This window comes from Saccopteryx leptura, chromosome 5 (genome assembly GCF_036850995.1).
Source record: "Saccopteryx leptura isolate mSacLep1 chromosome 5, mSacLep1_pri_phased_curated, whole genome shotgun sequence".
NCBI classification, from domain to species: domain Eukaryota; kingdom Metazoa; phylum Chordata; class Mammalia; order Chiroptera; family Emballonuridae; genus Saccopteryx; species Saccopteryx leptura.
In genome coordinates this window covers 102,104,140-102,125,820 of record NC_089507.1, presented here as the reverse complement: position 1 = coordinate 102,125,820, position 21,681 = coordinate 102,104,140, and the positions used below count along the sequence as shown (strand labels likewise).

Genomic DNA, 21,681 nt, shown 5'->3' with positions numbered 1-21,681 from the left:
GCATTCATTCATTCATTCATTCATTCATTCATTCATTCATTCTTCCCTTCATTCATTCCATAAATGTTTTCTTGAGTCACCCACCTTATTATGGGTCTATGGGGGCACGGAGCAAGATGTCACACCAGCCTCTGCTCTCTAAGGAAGATGAGATATATGTACAAGTGACCATATGCAGAGACAGTGGGTGGCAGGTGACTCATCAATGGATTCTAGTGTTAACCAGTGTGCCCAGCAAAGGGTAGAGATGCGGAGGTGCTGCCCTGAGCGCTGTGTTGAAGATGGATGAGGCTATCAATAAGTGAGAGGAAGTTCCTGGCAGAGGGAACTTGAGAGTAAAAGTCTGAGACTTTTTTTGCACTGCCTCTGGGGGCATCCCTACTGCCTGGGAGGCCAGGGAGATGTTGGATCCTGTTACAGAGGCCTGACCACCAGAGGTTTGGAACTCTTTTCAAATTCTAGTTGAGCCGGTTACCAGCTGTGTCACTTTGGGCAAGTCAGTTATACTTTCTGTGCCTCAGTTTCCTCACTTATTAAGTGGGGGAAAACAATATCTCCCTCAATGCTGTTGGGAAGCCTTTCATGAGTGGTATGGATAAAGTGCCCAGAACAGCTTATTTTATATAAATAATGTAATTATATGCATGATAAGTGCATTTTGTTTTCCAGAAGATGAGATGGAGACTCATTGAAGGCTTCGAATCCGAGGAGGTATGTGGCTAAGTCGGTGCGTAGGAGGCCTGTCGGGGCAGAGCTGTGGAGGACGAACGGGAGCAGGGAAACAAGCCGTTGGGGAGGAGGCTGGTCTGATGACCTGAGCCTGAGCTAATAAAGGAGGGACAAGTAGGACAGGGCGAGGCTGACAGGAAGGTCACTGCTGGTGTGAACTGAGGAAGCCCAGGGCTTGGGGCTGGGGCTGACTCTCCACTTCCTGAGCACTAGGGAGAAAGGAGGGGAGAGAAGAGGAACAGGCCTGTGTGCTCATGCCCCCTGAGGGTGGAGAAGGCAGGCCAGGGCACACCACCCACCGTGAGGAGGGAGCCCTGGTGCGGCGGGGGCGTGGTGGGCTGGCGGGAGCACCAGGCGAAGTGCGCCCTTGTGTGCAGACCCAGGTTCTCTTCTTTCCCACTCCAGGTGCTTCGGTCAAGTTCACTCCAAGTGGCCTTGGAAGGGTTAGCTTTATGAAGGGTTAGCTTTATTATGTGGAAGGAACCACGCAATAAATGTGGTGAGGTCTTACCCATGCCAACAGTGGTGGGAAGGGAAAGGGAGGTGAGGGGAGAAAAGCTGACCTTGGTGCTGACCTTGAGTAAGAGTTTCCTGGCTGTGGGTTTCTCATTAGCAATGCCTCTTCCTCTGCAGACTTGTTCAAGTTGTTGTAAGAGTTTAAACCACTTTGGACCTGGTGAAATATGGTGCAAATGTAGCTGTAGGAAACACGTGGTGCATGTGTCTCCCCATAGGCTCTGTGTCCCTGCAAGCATTGTCGGAGCCCAGGGGCCTTCCAACTGGGCCTGAGCTGATCAACGTTTGTCATGGCCACAGCTCTGGGTGGAGCCTGATCAGTCCACGGGGGCTGCTCTGCTTCCTTTGAGGGTTTTTCCATGATCCAGAGGGGATTTCCGGTCAGGAACCCCATGGTATCTGTCAGGGCTTGGGGGAGGGAGGTTGGAAACAGTCCATTATCTGTCCCCAAACAATTCTGGCCCTTTGTCCTGTGGGCTGGCACTGTGAGCTTACTCTTTCAGACCAAGGGATTGTATTCGTGTGTTATACTTATTGCAGGGGCACAGCCAGGCTGGGAAGGGGAGGGGGAAAGGAATAGAGAACAGTGAATAATTAAGCTGGTGGCTCTGAAAGGTCCCCAGAGACCTTCACATCCATTGTTGGCCGGAGTTTGAGGTCTCTACCAGCGATGGTACTGGAGGTGATTCTAGGCCTTAAACTGGCCCACATAATGAAGAGAACAGATCTCCCTTTCCAAGGCTGAAGTATCAAGGCCGGACTGACTAATATAATTTTGTTTTCAGGACATTGTTATTGTTTCCTTCTATTCATAGAAAGGGAAGCTTGTTTTCTACTTATAAAAGTGACGTGAGGTGGTCATTTCAAATACATTTACTAAATGCAGAATGTATAGAGCCAAAAATATCAAGTAGAGGAGTACAAAAAATACAAAATTGTGGTGGTGGCTCTCAAATGACTGGATCTTTGGAATCATGGATATAACCCAACCTTCCGTTACACTTAGGAAGGGACCACGGCCATACAGGGAGGGGCTTGACCAGTGCCCAGGAGAGAAAAACAGGGGGTGATGGGATGGGGTGAATTGGAGAATGGGACAGGCAAAGAACAGAACAGTGAGGGACACGGGCAGGGAACCTTACCTGCAGAGACGCCCTGGGGAGAAGCTCGCACTCGGGACGTGTGGGTGGAGGGCGGGGAGCCGGCTGCTCTGGGGCTGCCGCAGCCTTCCCTCCCGAGGCTCTCCCACCTTGAGAAGGGGCACAGCACTGGTGGCCTCCTGTTCCTGTCTCAAGTTCAGGGGGAACTAAGGACCAAAATCTGGCTGCAGAGACAGAGGGGAACCTGTCCAAGATAAAGCTTCCAAATCTGATTCATTTCACCAAAGGTTTTCAAAACTTCCTTGAGGCCTTGAAACTTCTGTTTTTGCTCATCAAGAAAAACACTGTGATCTGCAGATTTCTATTAACCTAAAGAGAGACAGAGAGGCAGGGGACTGTTAGAGGGACTGGTACTATGTGCTGAAGGAAGGAAAGAAGAGGGAGAGCATTTCTTGTCCTTCAGGTCCAGGAAAGCTAGAGAATGAAGGTTAAGGTCAATAACTTAGGGAGGAAATAGGGATAGACAGCTAGGAGATGCTGTTGATGTGAATGGATGATAGCAAATGGGTCATCTGGTAAACCTGTATAGGGTATAAAGCCAGGAGCTTGGGCTTCTGGAAGCTTCTAGTGTATATGGAAGACTAGATAAAAGGCTAGTGTGGAAATGCGGAGGAAGCACAATTGTAAAGGCTGGCAGACAACATTGGTTCTGATGAAGCTGTTGCTCCACAGACTGGACATCTGCCCAGGTCCCCGGAGAGTTTTGGGGTCCCCTGGGTACCACCAGGTAAACCCTGGGGAAGATTATAGAGCTGCATGGACTGTGAGGGGCAATGCTATGCAGGCTGGACATTAGTTGGCTCCCAGTGAAACGCAAGAACTACCCAAAGGGTGGGAAGGACAGAGCACTCCCTGCGGAAGGGAGCAGCTCAGGCCTGTGCCTGCCACTCCCCGGCAGCGTCCAGAGCGTGACTTTTGATTTGTGGTTAATATTTGAAGCCCCCATTTGTTATCTTAGTCCATGGCATCTTGACATACACAGCACATGTGTCCCTATCACAGTCCCTTTGGGAGGAGGGCTCAGCTGCTGAGGGTCACTGTCAGTCCCTTTGAGATGTCTGCTACACGCCTGGCCCACTCTCCAAAGGAAATTTCAAGAATACTTAGCCTATGACTTAGGCCAGGCTACACCAACCCTTACTTTGAGAGTCAGTGAAAATACCTCTCTGGCCACATTCTTATGATATAGTAACAGATGAAGCTTAATTACATTATGAAAATAAAGTTAATAAGCATGAGTAATGAGGCATTTTGGGGATACCCAGAATCAAAATTGGTAGTAACACACAATGATTGCAAAGTATCTGTGGTCATCCAGAACACAGGCTGGTGGAGCCCACTTCATAGCCACTTGACCAGAGTCCTTCTCAGTGTGACCTGGCTCCTATGACCATTAACTACATGATAGGGAATGTGTTGGCTGGTGGAGGTCCCCATTTGGACCAGCTGTTTGGTGAGGGTGGGACATATGTGGTATGTGTGGGGATGTGGGCAGGATGTTGACATGTGGGCTGGGCACATGCCACGTCCCTCAGTGTGAGACAGAGCCAGGTGGGAAGAAAAGAGGACAGACTGAGCTAGAGCCTCAGTTTGGAGTCCCCCCCCTCCCCCCCCCAAAAAGTAGGCGTGAGGTTGTATGCAGATGGTGGATACCTAACAAATGGTGGTGCATATTAGTTGTTCAACCACAATATTCACGTGTTCCACAAATCTTGCATGGCTGTTATACTTCCAGGATTAAGCTGCTCAGGAATGTATTATATAAGAGAGGCAAGAGAAAGGAAGGAAGGAAGGGAGGATGGGGAAGAAGAGAGGGAGAGGAGGTGCAGCCAGAGGCAAGCAGAGTTGGAGTAGAGGAGCTGGGCCCCATTCTCAGCTCCACGGCCACGCAGCCGCTTTGTGGCCACCAACAAGTCAGTTTCCCCGGCTGTGAAAACAAAAGAGGTTGAGTAAGACTGGGGCATTCAAGGTCAGCTTACTTGCTTGGTGCCATGGGATGTAGGATTCGGGGACAAAGAGCAGCAGGCCTCAGGCCTCAGAGCATGGCCACGCCTGGTCAATGTTTGTCTGGCCTACTCTGCTTCGGGCCCCTGGAGAGCCTTGGCCTCTTTTCCTGAAATTTACTCCTTATTTGTTCCCTCTGGTTTGGTCCAATCCCAGGGCACTGGTGAGCTCCTGCTGGCCTGGCCCTCTATGATTCTCCCCACAATATTTAAAACCTAGCTGAGCTTTTAGGACTTGCATATTAGTTAGCTGTTGTTGCATTAAAAGTATATAAAAACATTGTGGCTTAGGACAGTAATAAACATGCATTATGTCACCATTTCTCTGGTAGCAGCTTAGCTAATGGTCCTGGGATGGTATCTTTGGTGAGGTTGCAGTCAAGAAGCCAGTGGGTGAGACTTCACTGTTGGAAAGCTCCAGCTGGGGCAGGTGGTTCTGCTCCTGGGTGCTCCCTCAGGGTGGGCAAGCTGGTGCTGGCAGGAGGCTCAGCTCCACCTCCCCTGAACCTCTCCTCAGGCCAGCACGAGAGTCCTTACAACACGGCATCTGGCTTCCTCCAGAGCGAGGGACTTACGGCAGAGCAAGGCAGAAGAAGTCCCACGTTGTCACATCCATCCTACTCTATTGGCCTGCAGACCAGTCCTGCACATTGTGCGAAGAGCCTGGAGAAGGTGTGGATTCCAGAAAGGGGATCATGGAGGGTTGGCTACCACAGGACCCCACAGCTCTGTAAGTCTTTGACCAGCCAGTCTGTGCCATTGACTCTTGCAACTACAGAGCGGAAAAAAATTTAGCCTTTCTGACTCATTTGGCAAACATGTTTGAACATATTCTTTGTATCAGAAGTGGTGCTGGAGACACAAAGACCAGTAAACTCAGACTAGTAGAGAAGGTGGTACTCAAACTGGAAAGTATTGAGTCATGGGCAGCAATAGATACCTGGGTGGGATGAGTGAAGACCCAGCAAAAGGAATTGGTCAGTAGGGGAGTCAGGGAAGGCTCCCTAGAACAGGTGAGGCCTAGCTGGGTCTTGAAGGATGAGTAGGAGGTCATGAGGCTGAGGGAGGGAGGGAAGAGGAAGGAATAGCATTCCAGGTGGGGAACCATGTGGGCAAATCCCAGGTCAGAGCCAGCCTGGCTCATGAGGAGGACTCAAGGTGCTCAGCATTTCTGGCTCACAGTACTGCTTCTCTCAGGTGCTGACTTCAGAACTTCCCAGAACCAATGGAAAATTTTGCATGTTTCAAACATATGCCATTTAGCAGGCAGATGACAACCGCTGTGCTTGTTTGCCAGTTACTGCAACAAAGCAACTCAGTGGAAAGTTCTTGGGACTGTCAGCCCTGGAGGACCTGGCTGTAAGTTAGAAGAGCAGAGAGTTATAGAAATAGTTTCCATTTGTGGAAAAGATTGTTTCATGTTTCTTTCCTGTAGGCAAACAGTTTCATGGTGTCAGGGACCCTCCCCAGTTGCTCTCAGATGGGGTGTGAAGGAGTATTTATATACCTGTGTGTCATTTTCCTTTGTTTTGGAAAAGCATGCTCTGCACTGGGATCAGCAGGCACACATGGGTCTGAAAGAATACATGTGACTCACAGGCTTGCCCGCGCTGGTGAGTCTAAAGGCTGTGTTGAGTTTACAGCTACATCTGCTGCCCTATAAAATGTGCTATACTTCTGATGCTCTGGAAAATAAATATGCTATTTATTGTATGTACTACAATAAATATAGTTTGTGGGATCTGTCCTGTGGTCAGCTTCACTGTCTTAATTTTGAGGCTGAGACTGTGCTAAAACCTCTCTCCTATCCCATGCATAGACACGAGCATCTGAAACATGAATAGAAACCAGGGGAAGAAAGTGGCGCTGCAACTCCACCTAAGCCAGATCCAGGGTACCCCCTGCCCTTTGCCTCCCCCTTCCTCCCTCTCCACAGTCCCTCAGGACTTGTTCCCTCTCCTCCCCCAGTCACCACAAATTCCACGTGTTTCTCTGGACAAGTGGGTGTGGAGCTGACAGCTGAGCTCATACTTGGAAATCACCCAAAATGGAGAGAAGCTATGGAGGCTCAGCAGGCCGGAGCGTGTTGGGGGCTGGAGTGGAGTCTGCCAGGAGACAGACAAGGTCTATGCTTGATGGTTGGCAAAGGTAAGTGATGTCAGATAACAGACTCTTCCAGCCCTGGAGCAGTTTCCAGGAGTGGAAGGAGGCCTGACGCCAACCTTTCAAGTCATGTTCAAGACAGTTGTAGTTTGAACTGCAGCATAAAGGGCCTTAAGGGGAGAGAAACAATCCAACCAAAGGGGTGCAGCTTGATCGTTCATGATCTCACCGCTCAGCCCCACTTGGAGGAGGACTGGAGCTGCATGGTGATAGGAGACAGAGCCCTGCTTTTGACTCCCTCAAGGCCTCCTGCTCCTACCAGAAGGCAAAGGAGAGAAGGGACATGCAAAGGCAGTAGGCCTTGGCCCCAGGCTGGGTTGATCCCAGGGTAGCTGAAAACAATCCAGTTCAGTCCCAGAATCAACTGGAGAGGACAAAAAGAAGCTAGGAGCTCCCCTCCTCATCCAAATGGGGTGTTACTGCTGATGTAGGGTGTTGCTGTCACCCTCTTCCCGTGCTCGCACTTGCTTTGTCCCTGCCTATGAAGGGTGGGCCCTACAGTCACATTTATGCCATAGATTCTGATTCTTTAGGAGTTGGAGGTGCAGGCTGCTCTGGCCAGCTGGGCCTGGGGTTACAGCAAGATTCTGACCTCTATATGAACAATGTCCATTATGCAGTTACAGTCTGAGAGCAAAGGCTAGTGGCCCAGACATCTAGACAGGCTTGGGTCACCTTGCTAAGTATTTACATTCAATGTTTGCCTGTAGAGTATGTACAGTATTATTTCAATTTTGGTCTCTGTGACTTGAAGGATATGGATTCTTAATGGCACTATTTTTTTCTGGGCCTGAGTAATTCTTTTTTTTTTTTAAAGCAGATTATTTTTTGGAGGATTTTTAGGTTCACAGCTAAATTAGGTGGATAGTATAGAGTGCCCCCTCCTCCCCCATGCATAACTTCCTTCATTATCAACTTCCTGAACCCGACAGAACATTTATAACTGATGAACCTACACTGACATCATGATCACCCAAAACCCATAGATTACATGAGGGCTCCCTCTCAGTGGTGTGCACTCTGATTCTGAACAAATGTACAATAATCTGTACCTACCGGTATAGTGTCATATACCGTAGATCCACTGCCCTAAAAATTTCTCTGTGCTCCTATTTATCCCTCTCCCACCCTCCACTCTTGACAACCACTGGTATTTTTACTCTTTTTATAGTTTTGCCTTTTCCAGAATGTCATAGAGTTGGAATCACATAGTATGCAACCTTTTCAAGTTGGCTTCTTTCACTTGGTCTTGTGCATTTCTTTCATGTCTTTTCATGGCTTGCTTGTTCATTTCTTTTTAGTGATGAGCATTCCATTGTCTGGATGAACCACAGTTTATTCATTCAACAGGACATCTTGGTTGCTTCCAAGTTTTGGAAATTATGAATGAAGCTGCAGGTTTTTGTGTGGACATGTTTTCAACTTATGATATAGCCGGATCATGTGGTAGGCTTTGTAGTTTGTAGTTTAAAACACTGTCTTCCAAGTGGCTGCACCATTTTGCATCCTCAGAAATGAATTTTTGTTGCTCCACATCCTCGGAGGCGTCTGTTGTTGTCAGTGTCTCGGATTTCAGTCATCTTTCCAGATGCTTATTTTGCTATCTGCATATCTTCTTTAGTGAGATGTCTAGGTCTTTTGCCCATTTTAAAATGGGTTTGTTCACTTGCTACTTAAGATTTTTCTTTGTGTATTTTAGATAGTAGTCCTTCATCAGATGTGTCTTTTATAAATACTTTTCTTCTTGTCTGTAGTCATGGTTCAAAAGTCTTCTCATTCTTTTCAGGTAATTTATTTTATAATTTTCTGAATTTTGAAAATTTTCCATAATAAAAATGTATGATTTTTAGCATCAAAAAGATCATCTGGTTCCCATATGGAGAAAGAATTAAAAAGTAGAGTGGAGGCCCTGGCCAGTTTGTTCAATGGGTAGAGTGTTGGCCCAGGGTGCAGATGTCCCGGGTTTAATCCCCAGTCAGGGCACACAAGAGAAGTGACCATCTGCTTCGCTCCCCCTCTCCCCCTCCTCTCTCTCTTCCCCTCTCACAGCCAGTGGCTCGATTAGTTCAAGTGTCAGGCCCAGGAGCACAGGATAGCTTGGTTGATTCAAGCATCGGCCCCAGATGGGGTTGCCAGGTGGATCCTGGTAAGGCATCGGCCCCAGATGGGGTTGCCAGGTGGATCCTGGTAAGGCACATGCAGGAGTCTATCTCCCCTCTTCTCACTAAAAAAAGGGGGGGGGGATGGAATGTGAGGGAACCAGTTAGGTGGCTGTTGCTTTTCTTCAGACCAGTGCTATTGCAGCTAATACTAACTTGGAACAATGCAAGTGGTGGGCAGTGGTAGAATCCTAAATATATATTGTGGAAATGGAGGTGACATGGCTTATGGAAGTAGTCATGGAGCGAGTCAGAGGAATCAGATTGGATGTATAGTGATGGCGTTTTCTGAGATGGAAAGATTAGAAAAGGATTAGGGATGGACAAGCAATAGTTCTCCTGGGTCTTGTTAAGCCACTTCCAAGTGGGTACATCAGATAGGCTGCTGGGTGGTGAGTCTGCTCAGGAGGAGGTGAGAACTGAACGAAGATGTAAATTTGGGAGTTGTTGGGTGTTGGTGATGCTCAAGTCATGGGAACAGGTCATATTTCCCAGCATAAAAAAAGAGGTCTGGGGCCTGACCAGGTGGTGGCGCAGTGGATAGAATGTCGGACTGGGATGCAGAGGACTCAGGTTCAAGACCCCAAGGTCGCCAGCTTGAGCACGGGCTCATATGGTTTGAGCAAAGCTTGGACCCAAGGTCGCTGGCTTGAACAAGGGGTTACTCAGTCTGCTGAAGGCCCGCGGTCAAGGCACACATGAGAAAGCAATCAATGAGCAACTAAGGTGTCGCAACGGAAAACTGATGATTGATGCTTCTCATCTCTCTCCGTTCCTGTCTGTCTGTCCCTATCTATCCCTCTCTCTGACTCTCTGTCTCTGTAAAAAAAATAAAATTAAAAAAAAAGAGGTCTGGGGACTAAATTCTGTGGCATTCCAACATTTAGAGGTCTGAAAGAGAAGGGCTCAAAGGAGAAAGATGCTGGGAAGGCAGAACAAGGAGAAATGTGCTGGCACAGGAGTTGGAGGTATTTTTAAAAGGGAGGAGGCACATGATGCTGCAAAACTGAATCTAGTGAATTAATTTTAGAAGGCACAGGCCACTGGAGATGGGAGGCATGGTGGGTTGAGTCAACTTTTCTTAGAGGAAGCTGAAGAGTTGTGGTGCAGAATGAGCTGGGATTACTGGGCAGTAATGTAAACTTGGGGCCAGGGTGAAGGACAGACAAGGTTTTCCACAAGAGGTAGATTTCTGAGTAGTGGTAGCTTGGGGTGGAGGTGGGGGTATACTGGGGTGACTAGGATGCTTGGTTCAAGAGGACTGGTACATAGCTGCCTTTCATTTTAGCTTGTCACATGCCAGCTGTGTGATCTTGCGCATGTCACTTGATGCTTTCAGATTTCAAATGCCTCAGCTGGTAAGGAGGGGACCAAACTAAATGCTCAATCTAACTGATCTGTCTTTGCTTGTCCTGCTCAGTGCAGGAGGGAGATGAAAATCTTTCCCCTGCCTACAGCAGCAGCTACATGGAGAAATCAGAATTCTATGGCAGATGATCAGAAATCTTTAAATGTAGCTAATTTTGCCTTACTTTCTGGCAAACATTATCAGATACTATAATGGTAGTTCCTTTCTTAAGAGGCAGGAATGTAGTTAACACACTGACCCTTGCTGGAAACTGGCAGGGTACGGTTACAGTTGTTTCACTGGGTGAACAGGAAACATACCTCACTGCTTTCATCTTACACAGTTGTGGTTCCATGTTTGTATGTCAGAGAACACGGGGTAGGTAAAGAAAACAAGTAGTGGTGGAGGGAGAGGGACACAAGGAAAAGAGGAGGAAAGGGCGTGTGAACTAAATCAGAGTCCAGATTAGTCTAATACTATTGCCAAACTGTTAACAAAGAGGTTATGAGTGTTGAATTTAGGCAAAAGGTTCGAGTTTCTTAGGAGGTGGCAAAGAGCAAAGGCAACTGTGTTTGAGCAACATTCTGACTTTACTTTGAAAAGTGAAAGCTGGGGTCTTGGAGGAGATTAAGAGGTTGAGGAGTTGGAAACTTACTAGATACCTGTAATTCCTTAAGTTCTTTTACTTAAAAAAATTTTTTTAAAGACTTTATTTGTTCATTATAGAGAGAAAGAAGCAGAGAGAGACAGGCAGAGAGAGCAGGGGGAGGAGCAGGAAACATCAACTCCCATATGTGCCTTGATAGGGCCCACCCAAGGTTTTGAACCGTGACCTCAGCGTTCTAGGTGGATGCTTTATCCACTGTGCCATCAGAGGCCAGGCTCTCTTTTCCTTTTTTAGCGAAAAATTTCAAACATATACAAAAAAATATGCAAAGACTGTAATGAATTTTCAGTATCTCTCATGCAACTTCAGCAATTCTAAGTTTATGGCCATTCCTTGTTTCATTTTTAGCTCCAACTATTTTCCTACCTCATAATTTTAAAGGAAATCCTAGACACCATATAATTTTATCAATAAATAGATCAGAATTTGTCTCTAAAGGGATTGCAATCAGAGAATTACTGTTAAACAGAAACACATAACTAATGAACTTCAAATATCCAGTCAATACTGGATATTTCCAATTGTCTTAATAAAAGTTTGCTTGATTTAGGATCCAATTAAGTCCATATACTGCAATAGTTTGACACATCTCTTAGGTCATAGCTAGAGATCTGAGATTCTTAAGTTAAACTTTGAAATTAATCAAATTCATCAGGATGCCTTGCTATCTGCCTTACTATCATAGCCACAAAGTGGCCAGATATTCAGCTGTCTTCCATTGCTGTTTCTGATTAAACTGCATCCTAAACGGCTTAATGATATACACAAAAGGACCTAACTAAATCTTTCTGTTATTCATCAATGAGCTGCAAGAATTTAAGTATGGATAATTTTATAAAACTTTGTGAGGTCTGCCATTACCTCCTTTGTCATACCAAAAAAACTCTGGCAAATGTTCCCCAAACATTCACTAGCCAAGAAACCTTTAAGGGTGATTATGTGTGTGCTTTTTTCTTTTAATTATATAATTCATTTATACAGAGAAATCATTTGGATTGATCTATTTACATTTTTTTTCAATTTTCCCTTCCACTAGCCCAACATAGTTCACATAATGGACAACACTTGAATTGATCACCATTATTAATCTGCCATGACACAGGACCTTTAGTTTCCCCTTAAAGACTAGGATCTTATTTGAACAGGAACATTTTACAATAAAAGATAAATCAGACTTTTTTCTCTCTGATATTGAATAAACCCACCTAAACTGACCTAATGTGGTCAAAATTTCAACATATTGTCTTTTCAAACCCGTTATTTGCAGGCATTGTAAACCAAGGCAAATAAAGTTCACTTCCCCCAAACCTTCTACAACTTACTACACACCCTCAAGTTTAGCTTTTACTATCACCTTTCACATTCTGGCACAACCAGACATTTTCCCTTTAAGACAAAACTACTCTCTTTTACCTCCTGTTACTTAAAAAGCAAAACAAAACAAAAAACCTTATTACCAGTCAACTGCCTTCCCTCTTGCTTTTCAAACACTAAAACTTTCAACAAAATCCTTTAGGTGGTTTTCTTTCAGTAGTCCAGAATATACTGAGTCAGTTCATGTGTGTTTATCCCAAAATGCTACACTTTAAAAATGGCAATTTTCTTAATTGGCTCAAAAACAGTATGGCTTGGTTTCACTTGGTAAAGTTAATATGATTAAAAAATACATATTTATACACACACATTTTTTAATCAAGGAAGAAAAATATTTTAAAGACATGCCAATTTGAAAAGGCATTAAAGTAAAAAAATAAAAGCAAATACTAAAAACTATAGTAAAAAATTAAATAATTGGCAGGTTAAATGAATGAAAAATGAGGAATGTGCAGTGAAAAACAAACTAATATAAAGCATTCCAGTTGATAAATGGAAACCTATTAAATTTGATGGTCTGTTTTCCAAAGCTCTTATGTTTCAATGTAAATTCTGAAATACATGTATTCCATGTAAATTTTAGGTGCCAAGGTTAAAATTTCAAATTTGCACATAAGGTTTGTCAAAGAAACACTGATAAAATCCCAGTATTTGCTAAATTTTAAATTTTGGCAAATAATGTAAATATCACAATTGGCTGGTATTGAAAAGTCATGATGAACGCAGAACGAAAAGAAAACCCCTTTCATAAATATTTCATTTGATTAAAAATACCAGGCTTGAATGCTCTAAATAATATGAGGAAATATCTGAAAAATAAAATTGCAGTTTAACAGTAATCTGTATGTATATCTTTAGCTGCCATTAAAAACAACAATAAAATCCCCAAGAACAACAACTAAAACCAACCAAAAACATAGAAAATGTTAAGACCGGTATTAAGTAACCCTGTAATGCTCCCATGCTCACATTACAAGAAAAAACAAATGTACACATTTATAAATAGACAGTTTCTCCACTAGTTAGCACACTTTATACCAAAGTCTCTTTCCGTTTGCCACTGAACTGGGCTTTGTCCCTTGGTTTTCGGAAGCCAGATTGTGTTTGGTGTGCTTTGACACTCTTAATGTTGTCTGCTGTGTCTGCCGGGGACCCACATTCAGAAACATCTCCATCAACTTTGACCTGAGTCACACTGGATACCATGGACGCCCTTCTGTCAGCCCTGATGTTCCCGGCGGAGGGGTTGTTCTCCTCATACTCCTCATGGAGCTCGGGCAAACCCTGCAGCTCGCCTGGACTGGTGGCCTGCTGAAAAGGGGCAATAGCAGTACGAATGCAGTTGAACCACTGCTGCTTGTGGAAGACATCATTTGCTTGTAGAGTGTGTGACTGGCCTGGAGAGGGATCTTGGAAGCGAACTCTAAAGATATTTTTAGCTAGAGAAATAAAAATGGAAAAAAAAGAAAAAGGAAAGAAAACAAAGAAAACGTTTATTCTAGATAAAGTGGTTATATGGTCATACCATTCTACTAAGGGTGCTGGCTATTTATATAATATGAAAATCAATTAGGAAGACAGATGAAATAAAGCCTACACATGACTTATGAGATACACTTGCTGGTGTTAGAGTAGCAAAGCACCTTACATCTGAATGAGTGTAATAGTAATATAGGAAAATGGAACCCACTTCATTTTTAGCTTTTTTTGTACAGGAACAGAATTCTTAAAGATTAAAACTAAATTTATTTAGGTTCTGATATTATTTAAAATGTTTTAAAGCTAGTATTTTTACCTTTATCTGAGTTGCTGAAAGCCCCTCTAAAGGACCCTCCCATTCTCACATCTCCATCCTGCAGGTCTTCCAAGACCAGCTCTTGGACTGGGATCGGCTGCCGGTACACCTGGTAGGAGTGTCGCTCATTTCGTGTAACAGGCCGGGTCAAAACCAAGATGTCTTGAAACAGGAAAATGTAAAGTTTCTGGAGAAACAGAACACAAATGCTTCCTAAGTATGGAACCTAGTGACTATAGGTGAGGCGACCTATTGTTAAAATAACTTGATATAACATTAATTTTACCACATTAGTTTACTAAGATACCCTTCCATGACCCCATAGAGATGGTGATTTCAAGGCTGTGCATGTTCTACACAGAGAGCTTTCCTGGTCTCAGACTACATAAAACTTGAAAGTCAGTGTGCAACATTAGATTAAGCAGCAGCTGAATAAATGCTGCTCCCCACAAAGACCTGTTTACCAGCAGTAACATGACTGGAAACACTAGTACTATACATAAATACCAGTTTTCTAATAAAGTAAGGATTAAAAAATGCAAGCTGGTATAATGTTTATGGTTCTGTTTTGTCACACACCAATTTATGCCTTTTAAAACAATTAGGCCTCATGATAGAAATTAGATGTCAGATTTCAACTGTTTCCACAAAGAACCTCAACTTACAAATTGAGCTTTTGAAAAGCACTTTATGAAACAAAAATACTATCCATGTTCATACTTAGTTCTTACATATTTTTGTAATTATATAAAAAATAAGTTTGCTTTCATTCAATTTGATGCAGAAATTTGTTTGGTAGGGCTAAGAATAACTTCCATCACTATAAGCAGGGGTCCCCAAACTTTTTACAGAGGGGGCCAATTCACTGTCCCTCAGACCGTTGGAGGGCCGCCACATACAGTGCTCCCCTCACTGACCACCTATGAAAGAGGTGCCCCTTCCGGAAGTGCAGCGGGCACCAGATAAATGGCCTTAGGGGGCCACATGTGGCCTGTAGTTTGGGGACGCGTGCAGTAAATTCCACAAAAATCTTTTTGAATATTTTTTTAATAAAATATTATGAAACTACTTATAAAGGAATCCCTAACCAAACAAGTTGACAACTTATGCTTCAGAACTAAAAATTAGGTATTACTGATTTTCCACCGAGGCATTTAAGTCATTCTGTAACAACTGAAACCATGTTTGCTTTATTAAAGCTAATAACATAAAACCAGTAAACCTTCTTTCATTACATAAAGAATTTATTTTATAAACCTGCTTCATCATTAATGTGGAAAATCTAAATAGGGTGGGAAAGAAAAGTAATAGCTCACTTCACATTAGTGTTCAAATACACTCACATGTCCATTTTTGTTCTTCAGTTCCCCGTGGCAAAGTAATACTTTGCTTGCTTCAATTCTAGGATCCTTCTGCTTTTCATCTAGATACTCCAGTTTGTCAATGTAATATTGGCATTCTGATTCACCTTTCTTCAAGTTGATATCAGAGAGAACTCCTTGTATTATCAGTATCTAAAAATTATCAAAACATTGATGGAGCATTATTAACCTATTAACTTACTTCGTTCCCCTACGGGGCTCAAATGTCTCATTAAAATGATAGAATGGTAAAGCTTGAAGGGACTCTAGAAATCAGTAAATTCAGTCAGTTCCTTTATTATACAGATGTGGAAACAGCCTCAGCCAACTTGGGTGATTTGCCCAAAGTCACAAACTGAGCTAGTAAAAGAGATCAGATTAGAATCCAGCCTTGTAATTAAATATAAAGTGTGTTACATCTCTTTATGCTTAGTGCACAATACGCTATCATACTGGGTACTTAAAAACAACATGACACTTCAATATGCATCAAATTTGAGAGTATCACTATCAGCCTTTCTAAGGCAAGCTAATATATAAATGTGCAAAACATAAGAGTATGTATTTGACTACTTACAGCTTCTTCCAGAAGCTGAACATCAGGGTGATCTTTTGGAGTGTGTCTAAGAATTTCTTTTAACAGTAAAGGGTATTTGACTAGGCGACTTCGAGGAATATCTAGGAAGCTCCAAAGATCTAGTTTTCGACTGAAGGGAGACTCAAGACATCGCTGGAGAAAGTCTTGAACTCTTGGATCTTGTTTCTTCTGATCAAGAAGAGCTTTGGCTGCCAGCTGGTTACTACAGTAGCCTTTGTAAGCATTCAAACCTGGCAACTAGAGAGTAATAAGAGAAAGCAAAGTGTGATAAGTTTCTGTTACAATTTAGTCCATTAGTAAGCCTGTGAACATGAAACACAAAAACTACAGCTTCTCTTGAAAGTTTTAACAAGCTGTGAAAATTATCCTGCAGGTGATAAAGGGGGCAGGATAATGTTTTAGGCTGACATCAGAACGCCCTATTCCAATTTCCCTAATTTGGCTAAATCCAATCAGAGATGATTTCTACTACCCCAACCTCAGTAAGATGCTTGCCTTCTGTATTCCCAGGACTCCTGAGTGTTCCTCTGAAACATACATCACTAACCCTAAGACTGTTTATATATTTGACTATTCTCTCACTAGATTATAAACGTAGAAACTGTCTTTCATCACTAAATCTCCAGTGATCCCTCACAGAACAGTGGCAGGCATGCAGATGTTAAGCAAAAAAATAAAACAAAAAATTAATGACATATATTGCAAAGATTCTGTCCAAGGAGAAATATATATACATTTAAAAAAACTGCCATTCATAAAATATTTTTTAAACAGACACTGGAACTTCTTATAGCTACACAAATTTGTTCAGTTTCAATGCGTTTATCTTTTTTTTTTTTTAGGTGAGACAAAGGGAGATAGTGAGACAGACTCCCTCATGCATCCAGACCTGGATCCACCCAGCAACCTTATCTGGGGCTGATGTTCAAGTACCAAACTATTTTTAGTGCCCAGGCTGATGAGCTCCAATGGAGCCATCCTCAGTACCCAGGGCCATGCTCAAACCAATGGAGCCACTGGCTGCAGGAGGGGAAGAGGAAGAGAGGGGGGAGCAGATGGTTGCTTCTTTTGTGTGCCCGGACCAGGAATCAAACCCGGGATGTCCATATGCCAGGCTGATGCTTATCCATTGAGCCACCAGCCAAGGCTTGTTTATCTATTTTTAGAACAGTTCCTGGATCAAATCGATCTGATATTTATAAAAAATGACAAGTATAGCATATGTGTAAAAAATTATCTGAAGTAAACAACTCACTACATACCCAGTTCACAAGAATATGACCAATCTGCTCTACTGTTCCATCAGGTTTGGTTGCTTCTCCTAATCTTGCCAACAAATCTGAAGTGTAAAATAAGCAGAAATGCCAAAAATAGGTTATTTAAAAAATAACAGCACTAAATTAGTTTAGGTTTAAAATTACTAGTGTTACCACTGTTGAGATACCAATGAAAATTAAGTAGCATATTTTACCTTCATGCAGAGGTATATAAGCATCCAAATCACCAAATATTTGTGTTAGTTCTTCTTCTGACATAATAGACAACTTTAACATGGGGTCATGGTAGGCCTATCAGAGGGAAAAAAATATGTCAAAGAGATCAAGGAATTAAAACACAAGGAGAGATCTGTATTTGAATAAAGCATGACTAACTATATAAAAGTTAGCATGGATTCTATTTGTTATATCTAAAAGAAATTAAAAGTATATGTTGATCCCCAAAGAGATGTGTCTAATAACTCTCATCTTAAAAAAGTATACACCAGAAAGTATTTTCTACTTTTCTTCTTCTAAAGGTTAGAAAACTCTGTTAGACTTTGTGAAATACAGTTTTTTAAAAACTAGGGCATATGATAAAAAGTTCTTTATTGACCTTTCTTGCAAGCTTGAGATCCTCAATTAAATCCTGTTCACCTCGGGACATTTCATATATTGCCTAGAAAAAATCCAAAAAACATCATAGGTCATTCCTTTCTCTGAGAAAGGAAATTTATATACAGTTGATGTTTATCATTATTTAGCTGATGCTTTGAACAGTGCTTTTTAAAGTGACTCAGTCTGAAATCTGAAATTCTGAATGGAATCTCAAATAAGAGGTTGCCATGTTTCATAATTTCACCTTCTCCTTAAGAGTTATTAAATTTGAGGACCACCATCCATCACAAAGTGCTGCTCAGCATGTGCTATCATTTCAAATACAAAAATGCAAGTTAATTTTGTCAGTCATTAATTTACTATTCTTTGGCAAACTGTGTGTTTAAAAACAGGTACTACTTTTAAAAATAGAAGTTGATAAGTATGGTCTTGCTATGGAATGCCAACATACCTCCTGACGTTTGATTTCTTTGGTAGTTAAAGACTCCTTCATACTAACGTCTAACATCTCTGACCATAGTACACTACTTCTCCTTTTGGCAGGTGTTGGGATTGTTGATCTGCTCGATGACTTCTGGGCAGAAGCTGGAGATCTGCTGTCACCACGAAGGGTAAATGACTTAAAAGAAAAAAATAAAAGACTTGAAAGATACAGTAATTATTCCTTTCTCTTAAAAAAAAGAAGACAAATTAAAACCAAAGTTCTGAAAATTTCTCAATGCAAAAATAATCATTTATCTAAGCTTTAATCTATCATTTTAAAGTATTTATCATCCAAAATTACCATATTTTTCACATCACAAGATGACTTTTTCCCCCCCAAAAGTGGAGGGGGAAAATGGCTGTGCATCTTATGGAGCGAAAAATACAGTATTTTATTAAATATTTTAACACACCATTTGGTTCAGAATATTGTTTTTATTTTCCTCCTTAAAACCCTAGGTGTGTCACCCTGGCCGGTTGGCTCAGTGGTAGAGCGTCGGCCTGACGTGTGGAAGTCCCGGGTTCGATTCCCGGCCAGGGCACACAGGAGAGGCACCCATCTGCTTCTCCACCCCTCCCCCTCTCCTTCCTCTCTGTCTCTCTCTTCCCCTCCCGCAGCCAAGGCTCCATTGGAGCAAAAGATGGCCCGGGCGCTGGGGATGGCTCCTTGGCCTCTGCCCCAGGCACTAGAGTTGCTCTGGTCGCGACAGCGCGACGCCCCGGAGGGGCAGAGCATCGCCCCCTGGTGGGTGTGCCGGGTGGATCCCGGTTGGGCGCATGCGGGAGTCTGTCTGACTGCCTCCCTGTTTCCAGCTTCAGAAAAATACAAACAAAACAAAACAAAACAAAAAACCCTAGGTGTGTCTTATGGTCAGGGGTGTCTTATCGAGCAAAAAATACGGTACTTTTTGGGAATAAAAACTATCCAAGACTATGTTTTGATATAAAATACAAACTCTTATAATAGTGTTATACACATATGTTCTGGTAACACTATTTCTTACCAGCATATTCCAAAGAGAAAATTTATATTAAAATAATGTAAACTTCTTTGTACAACTCAAAAAAAAGATACAAATCTTAGGCTTCTATAAAATGTTCCCTTCACTACACTACTTGCTCCGATCCCCTCCCCCACTGACCTGTATTGTTTGACCAAAACGTCTGACTGCTCCATTTCTTACAGGAGAGATTAAATTTGCCAAGGATGTGACCCGAGCTAGAGGTCGAACTCTTTTATTGCTTGGCTCCTGTAAAAACAAATACAGATTATGTTAAAATACTAAGAACACTAAAGAGTAGCAGTAATTTATTAAAAAATCAAATGGTATAAGAAGGGCCTGTCAAACATCTGAATGTCACTGAGAATTTAACTAAAACAAATTAGTTTCTAAAATCCTATAGAATTTTTAGTTTAATATAGAGATTAACTTAAAAAACCACATTATTATGAAAAATTTCAAACACATATAAAAGTGGAAAATAGTATAATGGATCCCATGTACTGACTTAGCTTCAATAGTTTTTGGTATAACAATTTCTTTCACATCTGCCCTTATTGGGAATATTTTAAACCGCAGACTTCCTATCATTTCATTCTCTTCCTTCTTTTTTTTTTTTTTTTAAGAGAGAGGCAGGGAGACAGGGGACAGGAACACTGAGCTATTCTTGTATGTCCCCGGTACATGATTGGGGATCAAACCGGCAACCTCTACACTTCAGGACGATGCTCGCTCCAACCAACCAACCAACCAACCAACCAACCAAGCTATCTGGCCAGGACTTTTCATTTCATTCTTAAATACTTCAGTCAGATAATAGGTTTTAAATGAACACATCTGACATTGGAATGGGTCAACTAAATGCTGTAAGGTCATAGGAAGTATTCAAGCAGAGGCAGGGGACAATGGATAAAAGAGCATTCAGACTCTGGAATCAGACTGACTGGGCCCAAATCCTGGTTCTAGAACTTGTTAGGCAACATGCTTGGCCTCAGTTTCCTCATCTGTAAAATGAAGTTAGTATTAGAACTTCTCTTTTAAAGTTGTTATGAAGATTAATTAAGGTATGTTTAAAGAGTTCAGAAAAGTGCTTGGAACATACTAAGTTTTACCTATTACTAGTATTTTTTCTTAGAAGTATTTCCACTTACTATATAAATATTCAGATTTATAATTACATCTCTCATGCATTTAATTTATTAACTTAAAGGAAAAATATATCCACATACAAGAGAAATTCTTTTTTTTCTATATATATTGTTTTAAAAATTACACATCACTTATTCAAGGATCTCAAAAGTTTACAAAATTCATTATTCTAATTTTACTTCTAGGAAAATGGAAGCATATCATTAAGTTACTCATACAGCTAATGAAATACAGAATGCCAAATCATAAAACAGGCCTATCCTTTATACTGTCTATGGAGTATAATTATTTGTTTGTATTTGATGCCTAGACAATTATGGCATATTTGACAAAATAATTTTGATAAGAATTCAGAAGGATATATAATTAAAAATTTGTATTAAAATTACAACTTAAAATAAAAACTACCATTTAAAAATGACAGGTAAAACATTAAAATAATTCTGCCTGACCAGGTGGTGGCGCAGTCAATAGAGCGTTGGACTGGGATGCCGGGGACCCAGGTTCGAGACCCTGAGGTCGCCAGCTTGAGCACAGGTTCATCTGGTTTGAGCAAAAGCTCACCAGCTTGGACCCAAGGTCGCTGGCTCGAGCAAGGGCTTACTCGGTCTGCTGAAGGCCCGTGGTCAAGGTACATATGAGAAAGCAATCAATGAACAACTAAGGTGTCGCAACGCTCAACGAAAAACTAATGATTGATGCTTCTCATCTCTCCATTCCTGTCTGTCTGTCCCTGTCTATCCCTCTCTCTGACTCTCTGTCTCTGTAAAAAAAAAAAAAAAAAAAAAAAAAAAAAAAAAAAAAATTCTTTGATATGATGAAAGTCATATAAAAAAAAAGGACTGTGGAAACTGAGTACAAATAATTCCCTTAGACTAATTTAAGAATAAAGTGGCAGAAAGTTAAATTCTGTGGAAAGAAACTTAAATGATTAGAACAGTCAAAGAAGCAATTAGAAATATTTAAGCTCTATACATATATATCAGAAAGGAATGACACATACTAAAGCAAGGAAACTTTGTAGATAATCAATTCAGGCCTTTGAAGGCCTTAAGAGGTGGAGCTGTAGATCAACCTTCCACTGCCAAAGTAATTAACTCCAAAAGAAAACTCTGAATATAAAGCTACACATGTGCAGATGTTAAATGAACCGAAAAAGAAACCTTCAAGATATGTATTATAATGACACACTGTACGGCCAAGGACATATGTGAATGCCTTTACAATATACATCTGTGCAAGACTGAAGTGACACATGCACGGGCAGAAGGTCCAGCATAAGGCATTCCTTTCTATTTAGT

The 21,681-nt window shown here is 42.0% G+C and overlaps 1 protein-coding gene across 2 annotated transcripts in view; it reads right to left on the bottom strand.

Moving 5' to 3' along the window:
* Window positions 1-11,669: 11,669 nt before the first annotated feature.
* NET1 (neuroepithelial cell transforming 1) overlaps window positions 11,670-21,681 on the bottom strand; it is a 55,100-nt gene continuing 45,088 nt past the window's right edge. For both annotated transcript variants that reach the window (XM_066384696.1, XM_066384697.1), the window contains 9 exons: window positions 19,373-19,480; window positions 18,199-18,366; window positions 17,746-17,808; window positions 17,345-17,441; window positions 17,136-17,212; window positions 15,853-16,110; window positions 15,258-15,428; window positions 13,915-14,101; window positions 11,670-13,558 (listed from right to left, as the gene is read on the bottom strand). In XM_066384696.1, the coding sequence (XP_066240793.1) occupies window positions 13,152-13,558; window positions 13,915-14,101; window positions 15,258-15,428; window positions 15,853-16,110; window positions 17,136-17,212; window positions 17,345-17,441; window positions 17,746-17,808; window positions 18,199-18,366; window positions 19,373-19,480 (1,536 nt within the window). In that variant the 3' untranslated portion in view covers window positions 11,670-13,151. The remainder of the gene's footprint in view (window positions 13,559-13,914; window positions 14,102-15,257; window positions 15,429-15,852; window positions 16,111-17,135; window positions 17,213-17,344; window positions 17,442-17,745; window positions 17,809-18,198; window positions 18,367-19,372; window positions 19,481-21,681) is intronic.